Genomic DNA, 12,851 nt, shown 5'->3' on the forward strand with positions numbered 1-12,851 from the left:
AAAGCTTTAACAGTTGGATGTAGCCTACATTTGCCTACTTATTATTCAGGAGAGAGCCCTAATATTATGAGATCCTAGAGCTCTGGGCTCCCTCCCGTTTGTAGGAATGGGAGAGGGGAGTTTGAGCTCAGGTAGATCTCTGAACTTTCCCGGGCTTATTTCTGGCTAATGACAGACATAGGATGGCTGAGGACAGGTGTGCTTTCCAAGAGCTTGGCTATGGTGTCAATTTGGTATGTTCAATTTACTTAGGTTGAATGTTTTTTGGACTGTGTGAGGAAACCAGAGAACCTGGGGAAAACCCACGTGAGCACAGGGAGAACAAGCAAACTCTGCACAGAAATGTCAACTGGACTTTTGTCTGGACTTTATCCAGAGACATTTTTGCTGTGAAGCAACAGTGCAAATCATTGGGCCGCTGTGTCACCCATCCTGAAAGGAGGGGGAGTAGGGGTGGGTGGGGGGGATTCTTCAAGATGAAGATATTAAGATAAGAAAACTCTGGTTACTTATAGTAAGTAAGGAATCATCTGATTGGAGAATCAATCATGAGCTGATGTGTCATAAACAATCATATGTGATCCTCTCGAAATTAGTTTATAAATAAACTCCACATATCCAGTAAGATGATAGGTAGTACCAAGATGAGCCTGTGTTTTTAGTTTAATCAGTTGATGTATTAGACATAAAGTACATCCAGGAGGCTGTTTTTGCAGAATTAAGCCTGACAGGCATATCAGTTTCCTGATGCAAGGCGGAGGACTGCTGTATAAGACCAAAGGGCTTTATTCAGAGAAAACAACCATGCTGAATGTACTTTAGCTCGCTTATTACATTGCTACTTGTGAAAATACATATAAATTTGACACAAAACATTGTTCTGAGTCATAATATTTTTATAATTCTTTACTTAAACACAAAGCTAAAAGAAGTTAAAACCGCCGAATGGCGCTGAATGGAGCATTCACATCTCCATGTAGTATTGTACGAATGTATTACTTATTCACAAGATGGCACCAAAACAGTCAAAAACAGTGGCATTTGAGAAAATATATTTTGTTTTGGCTGTTTATTGTGTTTTTAAAATAAATATTAAAAAAAATTCTGAAAATATAATTCTGATTGTTTCACCATTCAAGTGATTAAGTGAAGTTTATTCATAAACTAATTTCGAGAGGATCACGTGCTTATGATTGACACGGCTGGTCAAGCTAATGTACGAACCACCAATCAGACTATTCCTAACCAAGTATAAATAACCAAAAACCTTATCTTTAGTCATCTTCGTCTTGAAGAATCCCCCCTTCCACCCCTTCTCCTCCTCTTTTGTCTACAGGGCAGCACGGCGGCCCAGTGGCTAGCACTGCGGCCTCACAGCAAAATGCAGCATCTACCCAAACGGTCAGCATTTTTGTGTGAAGTTCATGTTCTCCCCGTGCTTGCGTAGGTTTTCCCTGGATCCTCCGATTTCCTCCCACAGTCCCAAAAACATGACACTTAAGTAAATTGACTAAACCAAATTAGCACCAAATTCGATTCAATTCTGTCAGCAACGCATCACCTTAGCAACCCTCACGCAGCAGGAGAGGGGGGGAGTTTCTAAAGATCTACCCGAGCTCAAACTCCCCTCTCGCTCTGCAATGGGAGGGAGCCCCGGGCTCGAGGCTCTCATGAGCTCGGGGCTTTCTCCCGGGACAGCTTTCCAAACTAGCTTATTACCAATCATCAGCTAAGTGTGAACTCTTGAAACTCCTTAAAAGTGCCAAAGCTGTGGTCAAATGTTTTTAAAATGTTTTTTTTTTTTTTTTTTTTTCGAGACAGATTGCCAGCAACAACCATTTTAGGATAGCTTGGTAATGGTTTTAGTGATTTAGGAATCCTCTTCTCTACTTCTAAGGTTTTTGCTGATTTAGAAGATAAAGTCCTAAAATGCTTTGTGAAAGACTTTCAGGGAAAAAATTAAATAAATGTAAATAATAAAATCTGCAATTTTGGAGCTACTTTAGTACTTTTGTAAATGATCAGCAAACAGTCTGTGGAAATGTTGATTTTTGTGTTAATGTCACACCCCCCAGGTACAAAATCATATGTATGTAAATATAGCATATACATCTTATACATTCCATTGTTTTGTCAGTAAAGGAAATGCATTATGATGTGTAAAACACACCTCTTCATCACACCTCCTCCAAAGCGGATGATGCCATTGCTGTCTGCCTGTTGCTCTTTCTCATAATAGTTCTCAAACACAATGGGCACTGCAGACACAGATTTGATCAACATTAAACAAAAACTTTACTGAAAATTCCACAGTACATCATCATGCTATATCATCATAAAATCATGCAGTTATATTACAGTAGGCCACACCATAATGGCGATTTATGATTTTTGGAAAGTTTACCGTAAGAACCCAATGGAAACAATACAGAAAAGCACAGACCTGAAGGAGTGTTGCCAATGCTTTTGGTCTTGATGAAGCTGTTTATGTCTTCCGTGATGTCACACATCTCTAAAGTAGTCCTCACTTCCTCATAACACTAAAGAAAAATCATAAGCAATTTGACAATATATTCTACTTAAATTAATATACTCATGCTTATACTCAGAAGAAAAACCCAAAAGTGTAACTGCGAGTTATTACAAGACTTAATAAAAATGTTATTGCAATCAATTTCATTGAAGCTATATATGGTTACATGCCCAATAAAGAGTTAATACTGAATTTGAATACAAAAAAAAAAATCCCTTTTGCTTTAACGTAGCATTTGTGTAAAAGCTGATTATGTCATCCAATCATTTGGTCATTTTCTACAAAGCAAAGTTTCAAACCATGTTCACAGAAACAGTTACACAAGTTTGCCATTGTTACACTTTACATTGTAACATCATTTTGTGAAAACATTTAAAGATTTTTACATTGTTTTCTCTACACTTTCTGAGTTTACTCACTCATCACAATACTTCAAGACAGTTATTTTGCATTGCAGGATTTTTGTGTGTCATCTCATTTAAATGAGCAAATAAATATCATCTGATCAAATGTGCACTAATATTCAAATATTTGAGGAACTGAAATCAGATAATTTAGGTTGAACTTATGGGTCAAAAACCAGTCAGTGTTGTTCCACAACCATCAGTGTTGTTGTTCATGACAAATTTACAAAAGTACTTTATTTATTTATTTTTTAATACTTTGAAAAATAAATACAAGTGTCTACTTTAATATTTCAAATTAAATTAAAAGCAGATGCCCAATAAAAAGCAGAAAATGCCAAAATATGTGTGAAATAATGTTCTATCCTCATTTAAAGATACAGTAAATTTATGTAAAAATGAAACAACATATTTATATGACAAATGTGACTCATTGTGATCTTATAATGAGTTCTTATTTAGTCTGATGCTTGAAGATCCTTTGAAGATAAGTGTTATTTATTGCTCATCAGTACACAAATAATACAGCACACAATAATAATAAAAAACAAACAATAGTCCATTTCTCACTGGACTTAAAAAAAAAAAAGATTTTAGCATAATAATTATATAAAAAAATAAATAAGTAATAATTTCACACTGAAAATAAATGACAGAACAATTATTAAATAAAAAAATAAAAATAAGAATAAATTAAACAGTATTTGTCTAATGTAAATCTAAGCTACACATTAGATAAGTATTTCCCTTTAAAAGAGAATAAATGTAGTCAAAGGCTGCTGAAGCTCTGTCAGAAAGGAACTTCTGATCAACTGCAGTACATATTATATCAACTATATTCAGTGTGCGTGGGTAATAGCCTTGATGTACAGGCTCAGAATCTTAAACTAGCACACAGTTGGCATAACTTTCTTTAATCGCAGTAGGTTTGTTCTGTGCAGAAATGCGGTGTTGAGAAGCCTTTACAATTAATTAACCCTGATGAATTAAAGCTTGGTTAATAGTTAAATCGGTTCATCGTTGTATCTCCACACTCTATAAAACAAAAATAATGTCCTAAGCAATTTAACATAACAGTGAGAAATGGTTTTCAGCTGAAACTGTAGTCCTGGTGATACAAGTCAAAGCACCAGCACAAAACAACAACAACAAAAACTAACAAACAGGCAAAGAAAATGCTCCTGATTACACACTGAAGTTTTGTGAAAAGAAACAATCAGTATTAAAGTCAGCATGAACTGGAAGTTTCTGAGACTTTTATTTCAGTATGTTGATGTACTTCAGACCGACACAGAACATGGAGTAGGGGAAGGGGCTTTCAGTTGTGCGTCATAACGGTAAGAGAGGATATTAATACGCAGTTGCCATGGAAGCCCTCAGGTTGACATCAACAGAAAGACCGTTACTCCAAAAGCAGAAGCAACTTGTAAGAGTTCCATTGAATATTACCCTTACCCTTAAAGTCCCTTTAAGGCAAGTAATTTCACTGTGCTGCCATCTTTGAAATGCCTCTCGGGCAGTATGCTCGGGCTTTATGTCACCAGTAAAAGTAAACAACAACCATTTCATAAGTTTCATTTTTAAGCATAACTTGGTCTTGATGGTGAATCTCCTCCAGAAATGACAGCGACTCTTTGTTTTCAAGTTTGTGGGCGTTTTAATAGTTGCTGTTATGTGGCGTGTATTTGACAGGAGGGTCTGTACCTCACGCTTGTTTCACACAGATTACAAAACCAAAAATCTTTTGATTTCAAGTGTAGTTCATTTAAAAGTAGAGATTGGTGTAGGGATGTAGTGGTTAGTGCATCGACACATGCATTCCAGTGCTCACAGCAACCCGAGTTTGATTCCCACCTCGCTGTCCTATGCCGAACTTATACTTTCCAGTCAATACTCTCTACTGTCCTATCCATTAAAGGTGAAAACCTCGAAAAAAATATTATGTAAAAAAAAGGATTAATTTGGACATATTTCTTATGTCTGTGAAGCAAGACCACCAAACTGTCGTAAATGCACATGTCTGGTTTAAGCTTTTCCCCGAAAAAAACGTCAGTCTATAGCAATCGATGATTGGCTCCTGTACTAGTAGTCAGGGCTTCATTTGTTATATTGACGTTACACTTTTCCCTATTTAAAACCATACAAGTGAAAAGTCTTGTGTTACCAACACAACATTTTTTCAGAGGATTAACTTTCATGGACTAATTATTCACCTTAAGAATAACAATAGCTATGTTTCCATCCAAAAATATCGCATAAAATAAGTGAATAAAGCAGCGTTTACATCTAGTCTAAGAGAACAAAATAATCACCTCCTGATTAACTGCTGCCAACAGTATATATCAACATAAATATATATACAAATATCAACAGTAAAAACAGAATTTACTGCGGTAGGGGGAGCTATGTGAATCTTTTCATATTTAATAAATGACTCGCGCCTCAGAAGACAAAAGCCGACATGCATTGCACAGATGCTCTTGACAATTCTGTAGGTGATTAATATTATAGTAAAACTAATACTGAAACAGTTAAAGCGTTTTAGAATGACCAAAACAACATGTGAGATGTTTTACAGTGTGCTCAGCCTGCCTTTTAGTCTATTCGCACACATTTTTATCATCACATGATCTCTTCAAGAGTTCACTCTAAAAGTTTTTTTACTCTAAAAGTGCCAGTAGCCATTGACTTGCATTTTATGAACACCAAGGACCACAGTTTCAGGTTTCAGCTAAAAAACCTTTACATTTATACTGAAATGGCATGAGGGTGATTAAATTAACAGCAATTATATTTTTAGGACGAGTGAGGTGAGCCATCCTTTTCAAAAGCAGCATGAAGTAATACTGACCTCATCCTCTTTGACGCACTGCATGGAAAAATGGTTACAGTGCACCCAAATGGCATTTCTCAAAATGTTAATGCGATCATCTTCCTGCTGCTGGAAAACCTGGAGAAATTCACAGAATTCAGTATAATATCATGCTTTTAAATACATCTACATGTTCTTAATGTAGTTCATAAACTCCTGTGTATTTGAACCAATCCGAAATAAAATAGAAAGTTGACACAGACTTTAAATAATGATGAGTTAGTTTAGCTGAGACTATAAAGCTGTTATGGATACTTGTTTAATGAAGCTAAAACAAAGTCTATTTTAGAGTTTACTTCAGTATTTGTGGTTTGTGGTACGTGGTGAGCAAAACACAGAAAAAACGGGAAGTTCATTTTTAGTGTTCTCAGAGAGGTTCTCAGCTTCGGCAGAGCAAAAGACTCTTTTTTAAAGGACAGCAAATGGAGGAGTGAATGTATGCTTTTCTGTTTTACCTCACATGTCAACTCGTGTGTGGTTTCCCATTCCTGACGAATCTTATCCAGCTGCTCTATGTTAGATATGTACTGTTTTTCTGTTAATGATAATATATAAAAAAAAGATCAGCACTGCAGCATTTGAGATCTTGTTTAGAATCTTTGTTGTTATTTTATTATTTAGTGTTAATTGATCTCTTGGTTCGATTATGTTGCATTGCAAGCAGAGATGTGAAATTTGTGAAAACAAAAAGTGCATTTTTTTTTTCTCACCTGCATCTGTTGCTGCGTCCCTGCACTGTTTTGCTTTGTTTTGTGTCTGTTATGGCATAGAACACAACATTTTCTGAAATAGGTCTACAAATTCAAACGGTATCCAATGTAATTAGAAAATCTTATAGAAAACATTACTAACATTTATGAAAAAATGCACTCAAAATCTGAAAGATCTCAATAATGTCATGCAAGAAAAATATTTACCATATTTACCACGCACAATTATGATAAATAAAGCACACAAATAACCATTTAAAGAAGTAGGTCACAGTTATGATGCTTCTTTCTAAGAATGAAAGAAGCTATTTTTCAGAAGATATTTTTTTGCAAGATATATTTTTAGGCTTACCCCGTGTAAAAATATAATGGAATGATGGATATTTTATATGATTGATATGTTTAAAATGATGGAATTGTTTGTATCTTGCAATTGTGAGTTTAAAGGTGCTGTATGTAAATGTTTGACTACTCTAAAGCATAAATAGCATAATATTTTTGTAAATATTTAAGAAACATGCTAAGAAAGCATGCTTGTTCATCTGAAAATCAGTGCTATCGTTAGATATTTTCCTTTGAAAACGTGCGTTTTCATGTCAGAGTGTCTGTCTTTGTTTTGGTCTGAATAGCTCCGCCCACTGCTTACTATTTCAGCACACCGACTTGCCTTGATGGAAAATAGAGTGCATTTCATTTCAGTCAAGAAGGCTACCTCAATATATGTGGCTACAGGTGAAAATTGCAACATCTAAACACAGCAGCAGCCTCCGAAAAAAGACAAAGATTCAGAATTTAAAAAATCCACATGAGGTGATTTTTATTAGCAAATAAAATATATATTTTTTTAAATTTATTTACTGTCGCATCACAGTGCGGTGTGACACCGTTCCCTTTCGCGCTTGCCGGCTGACCGCTTACCTCCGAGTGGAGGGCTTTCCCGCCGCAATCAGCTTGTTCGGTCAGCTCATCGTGTGCGTCGGCACACTTCAGATGCAGAGAGGAGGAGTTGACAAAGGCGTCCGGGTTCGAGTTCGGGAAAGAGCGGTTCCAGAAATCAGGTAAGACAAAAACAGAATCCAAAAAATAAAGCGAACGAGTTCATAACAGGGTGAGAACGTGGTGAAATCCGAAAAAGTGGTAAAAAAAAAAAAACAGATGAGGGCTTTTCTTTTTCTAGAGGGCTTTTCTAAATTGTTGCTCGGGTTTAGGGAAGTGAGCGGGCGGGCGAGTCAATCGGTAAAACTGGTTGGGTTCAGGGAAAGAGGAGGGTGGGTCAGCCGATTGGCCGGTCATGCAGTCAATCATTCGGTCAGTCAGATAGCGGCCTCTGGTGGGTTGACGCGAGAACAGCACGAGCGTGGGCGCGAACCGCACTCTCGAGAGACCTTAGAGATACGAAAAAGCGCACACAGCGGCCTCTCGCGGATTCGCGAAAACAAAAACTGCACAAATACGTACCTCCCGGGACGTATTTCGCGGCCTCCAGAAACGTGCGCTGGACTATGTTTTCTGAATGAGCCTGGTTTGAATTTATTTTAGATTTGCAAAAATGTGCCCTCTAGTGGATTTGTCATCAGAAATGTTGAAGACGCATGCCTGGAGCAATGCATTTTATTCATTCATTCATTTTTTTCCCGGCTTAGTCCCTTTATTAATTTGGGGTCACCACAGCGGAATGAACCGCCAACTTATCCAGCATATGTTTTTTATGCAGCGGATGCCCTTCCAGCTGCAACCTATTTCTGGGAAACATCCATACACACTCATTCACACTCATACACTATGGACAATTTAGCCTACCCAATTCACCTGTACCACATGTCTTTTGACTGTGGGGAAAACCGGAGCACTCGGAAGAAACCCACGTGAACGCAGGGAGAACATGCAAACTACACACAGAAACGCCAACTGGCCCAGCCTAGGCTCGCATCAGTGACCTTCTTGCTGTAAGGCGACAGCACTATCTACCGTTCCACTGTGTTGCCCCGCCACAAATTTTAATTCCGCAAAAAAGGCTAACACAGATATTTCCAGTGAACCTGAACTGATTTTCACTAACAGTTTTTATAAAAAAAGTATTTTGACAATTAAACAGAATTAATTTCAAAAGAGGGGAAAAAATGCTAGAATGCCACAACTGCATGAACTTCACAATTCTAGAAGTTCATATCTCACAGTTTAAAACTGTTAGATAAAAACTAACCAAAGTTAAAAAAAAAAAAAAACCAAAGACGATCTATTTTCTTTCTATTGTTCCATGCTAAAAATGGGCTTCAATACTTATGCTCACCAAGACTCCATTTATTTGATCAAAAGCATAGTAAAGACAGTAAAACTGTGAAGTTTAATTTTAAAAAATAATCTACTGGGTAATTTATAACTGGCTAGAACCCATCTTTTCTATTCTCAGCCAGTTTTTCTGTATTTTAATTCATCTAAATGACCTTGTTGTACAAACTATGTTGGAGCAACAATTGTCACAGCACATACAAAATTCTAGCTTTTTTATTGATTTATTGTTTGCTTCTATTGTTCTTCTCATTTGTAAATCGTTCTGAGTAAAAGTGACTACTAAGTAAATACATGTAAATGTTTATATTTCTATGACGGCAAACCTGAACCAGCATCTAACTCCCATCTTCAGTGTCACATGATTCTTCATAAATCATTCTAATATGGTCATTTGACACTCAGGAAAGAAAAAACTGTTATTCTTTGATGAACACAGCATATACATTGAATATAAATTTTAAATTACACTGTCACTTCTGATCAGTTTAAATGCAACCTTGCTGAACTGAAGTGTTAAGTTACCAGAGAAAAAGAAATCTTACTGACCCCAAACTTCTGAATGGTATTATATGTTCTAATATTTAAACTTGCCACACAGATTCTGCCCATCATAACCCATATTTTACCTTTTCAGACTGTTTAGGAGTGACAGTGGATGTACTGTTGAGCTTCTCAGCAGTCAGTTCAGCTTCATCAGCTTCTCTACACCTCTGTTCATATGTCCTTTTAGACTGTGAAAGGGAGAGAGGAACATGGTGATTTTACATAAGCCACAAATTACCTTTTTAAGCTAATAGATACTATCAAAATGTGAATGAATATAAAGGAAACTTATCTAAGGCTTTAAACTTGTATTCTTAACCAAATCTCACAGAAACGAGGTTAGATTATGCAATTCTTTATCCAATTCATACAACCGATCTCACATACAATTACTTCCAAGACTGTGGCGATCAATGTGAATGGATGTACAGTAGGTTAAAGCTAAAAACATATCCTATATTTGATATAAAACGATAGGTGAGAATTACCAAGTCCCTCACAGCAACATTAAACTACGATTTACAGAGTAACAATTTGAGAAGATCAGGAGGGAACTGAGATGTTACGTGTCATCTCCATAAATGAATTACTAGTTTCTGAGTAAATCCCCAATCTGTTGGTGGAAAAAAAAAAAAAAAAAAAAAAAACTTCTTTCTACTTACTTACCGTACTTCTTTCAGGGACAAGGGTTATAGGTCACCACAATGTTTTTCCGAAAATGACCATGCATGAACAATGGATAGATAGTAGTGATATCAAGATGAAAGTTTTTAGCTTTAATATATAAAGATGCTACAGAAGCTGTTGCTAAAAACATTTTAATTTACAAAAGTACTGCTTTCCATTTAGTGAACATAGATACATGTATATCAATAAATATATTTATGTATGTATTGACCTTTTTCTGTAATGCAGAAGTGAACTCTTTTCTGCTGTTGTTTTAGAACTTCTGATTCATTTGCATATGAGGAAATAACTAGGAATAACAAACAATATATATTACAAGGAATAACAAACTATATATATAGTCAGCTTGTAATATATATAGTCAACTATAGCTAAAGTCAGAATTATTAGTCCCTTGTTGAAATTCTTTTTCTTTTTTAAATAGTTCCCAAATGATGTCTAACAGAGCAAGGACATTTTTACAGTACGTCTGATAATATTTTTTCTTCTGGGGAAAGTCTTATTTGTTATACTTTGGCTAGAATTAAAGTAAAAAAAAAAGCAATTTTAATGTCAAAATTATTAGCCCCTTTAAGCTATATTTTATTTCAATAGTCTACAGAACAAATTATCATTGTATAATAACTTGTCTAATTACCCTAACCTGCCTAGTTAACCTTATTAACCTAGTTAAGCCTTTAAATGTCACTTTAAGCTGTATAGAAGTGTCTTGAAAAATATCTAGTCAAATATTATGTACTATCATCATGGCAAAGATAAAATAAATCAGCGATTAAAAATGAGTTAAAACTATTATGTTTAGAAATTAGCTGAAAAAATCTCTGTTTTAAACAGAAATTGGGGGAAAATAATCAGGGGGTCTAAAAATTTAGGGGGGCTTATAATTCTGACTTCAACTGTACATATACACATACATATATACATATACTGTATACATATAAATATATACATATACATACACTACCTGACAAAAGTCTTGTCACCTATCCAAGTTTTCACTAGTGGGCCTGAGCAATTCTGCAGGTGGGCCGCAAAAATTAAATGAACTCTTTAAATTAATATTATACTATAATTTTTGAATGTCATTATTAATATGCTATATTAAAATTATCAAAGTAATTCACTTGCTCCTGTTCTTTGGGTGACTCAAACTCGGCGAAAAAACAGCCTCATGATCGCGTCTGCAACTACACGCAAGTCTGTTCATTCAACTGAGCTGGAAGTGAAAGTTTCTCTTTGTGTATTTTTGTGTGAACTACTGAATATATCCGCATAGTTGTCCAAATTATATCCTGTGATTGTTTTATAATGGATGCACGCCCATACAGGAGAATCTAGCTAGGCTCAATGGTGTTTCTCCCAAAGAATGTAAAACAAACTTGCATATGAGCTTCAGATGCGCTCTGGCGGAGATGTTCACTGTCCCCATCAGTGATCTCCTAATAATATTCAGCTGCAAACTCAACCGCCTTCAGATCGACACGTTTCAACAGATTTAGGGGTGTTTTAAATGACTGTATTTTACATTTGTCTGTTTATTTATGAAAAGTAGATATTTTTCATAGTAGATATCGAGTCAGTCCAGATTGAAGCAGAAGCTGGTATTTTAAAATCTTCTTGTTGACCTGTGGTTCTTTTTGAATCTGTGTATGTTTCTTTATATATATATATAAACATTATTAAATGTTATAAATGTTAATAAATAAAGATTTAAATTAGCATTTCATACAAATATTTTAAAGAAAATGTCAGTCAGTTTGGCCTTCAAGAAATTGTTCAGAGAAAAAAAATGGGCCCCAAAGTAAAAAAGGTTGGGAACCCCTGATCTAGTTTATGCTTATTTTACCAAAATAAAACATGACTAGCCTTGATTTTTAAATATTTAATTAAGATAGTAAGGTATGACTTTGCTTAGACAAAAGTCTTGTCACTTAATTGAAATAATGTACAGTGCATAATACAAAGTCATGGTGCAGTGGAAAAAGAAAAAAATATTGTGTATGACTCCCATGAGCTTGAAGGACTGCATCCATACATCTCTGCAATGACTCAAATAACTTATTAATAAAGTCATGTGGAATGGCAAAGAAAGCATTTTTACAGGACACCCAGATTTTGTCAAGATTCTTTAGATTCATCTTCATTGAAGCTGTATAGAAGACTCTTGAAAAATATCTGGTAGTCAAATATTATTTACTGTCATCATGACAAAGATAAAATAAATCAGTTATTAGAAATGAGTTATTAAAACTATTATGTTTAGAAATGTGTAGAAAAAAAATCTTCTCTTTGTTAAACAGAAATTGGGGGGATAAAATAAGGGGTGCAGATAATTTTGGGGGTTTAATAATTCTGACTTCAACTGTATTTTGGGTATTTGATTAAAATCAACAATTTTAAAAAAAAAATGGTTTTGTTGGAAACACTCTGGAAAGCATTTGTTGGAAAATGAAATATTCAGTCCACTCTGAAAAAAAGTATTTTTATAACATACAAAAATAAACTTAAATAAATGCAATTGAAGTAATTTATCAGCCAATAACTGATGTTTTACAAACTAAATCACAGACATCTTTCACTTTGTTCTTATTTAGTGCACTACTGCTAATCCAAAACATATATATTTTACCACAGGGACAGTCCCACTCATCAGTTAGTCTGCTTAAGAACAATGGTAGCACTTCAAGAACCACTATGTCTAAACTACCTTTTAACCCTAATCGGTAACCACTAAACAACAAAAACCACACTGAGAGTTCCGTTCTACAAGATCAACATAGATTAACAAGATTGAAAATGCTACAGGTATC

The 12,851-nt window shown here is 35.2% G+C and overlaps 1 protein-coding gene across 1 annotated transcript in view; it reads right to left on the bottom strand.

The window, feature by feature from the left end:
- pstpip1a (proline-serine-threonine phosphatase interacting protein 1a) overlaps positions 1–12,851 on the bottom strand; it is a 32,837-nt gene that overhangs the window by 12,807 nt on the left and 7,179 nt on the right. The window contains exons 7-12 of the mRNA NM_001045216.1: positions 9,438–9,542; positions 6,520–6,565; positions 6,265–6,344; positions 5,789–5,887; positions 2,444–2,540; positions 2,171–2,258 (exon numbers count right to left, since the gene is read on the bottom strand). Of these exons, the coding sequence (NP_001038681.1) occupies positions 2,171–2,258; positions 2,444–2,540; positions 5,789–5,887; positions 6,265–6,344; positions 6,520–6,565; positions 9,438–9,542 (515 nt within the window). The remainder of the gene's footprint in view (positions 1–2,170; positions 2,259–2,443; positions 2,541–5,788; positions 5,888–6,264; positions 6,345–6,519; positions 6,566–9,437; positions 9,543–12,851) is intronic.

Source organism: Danio rerio, chromosome 18 (assembly GCF_049306965.1).
Source record: "Danio rerio strain Tuebingen ecotype United States chromosome 18, GRCz12tu, whole genome shotgun sequence".
Lineage (NCBI taxonomy): Eukaryota > Metazoa > Chordata > Actinopteri > Cypriniformes > Danionidae > Danio > Danio rerio.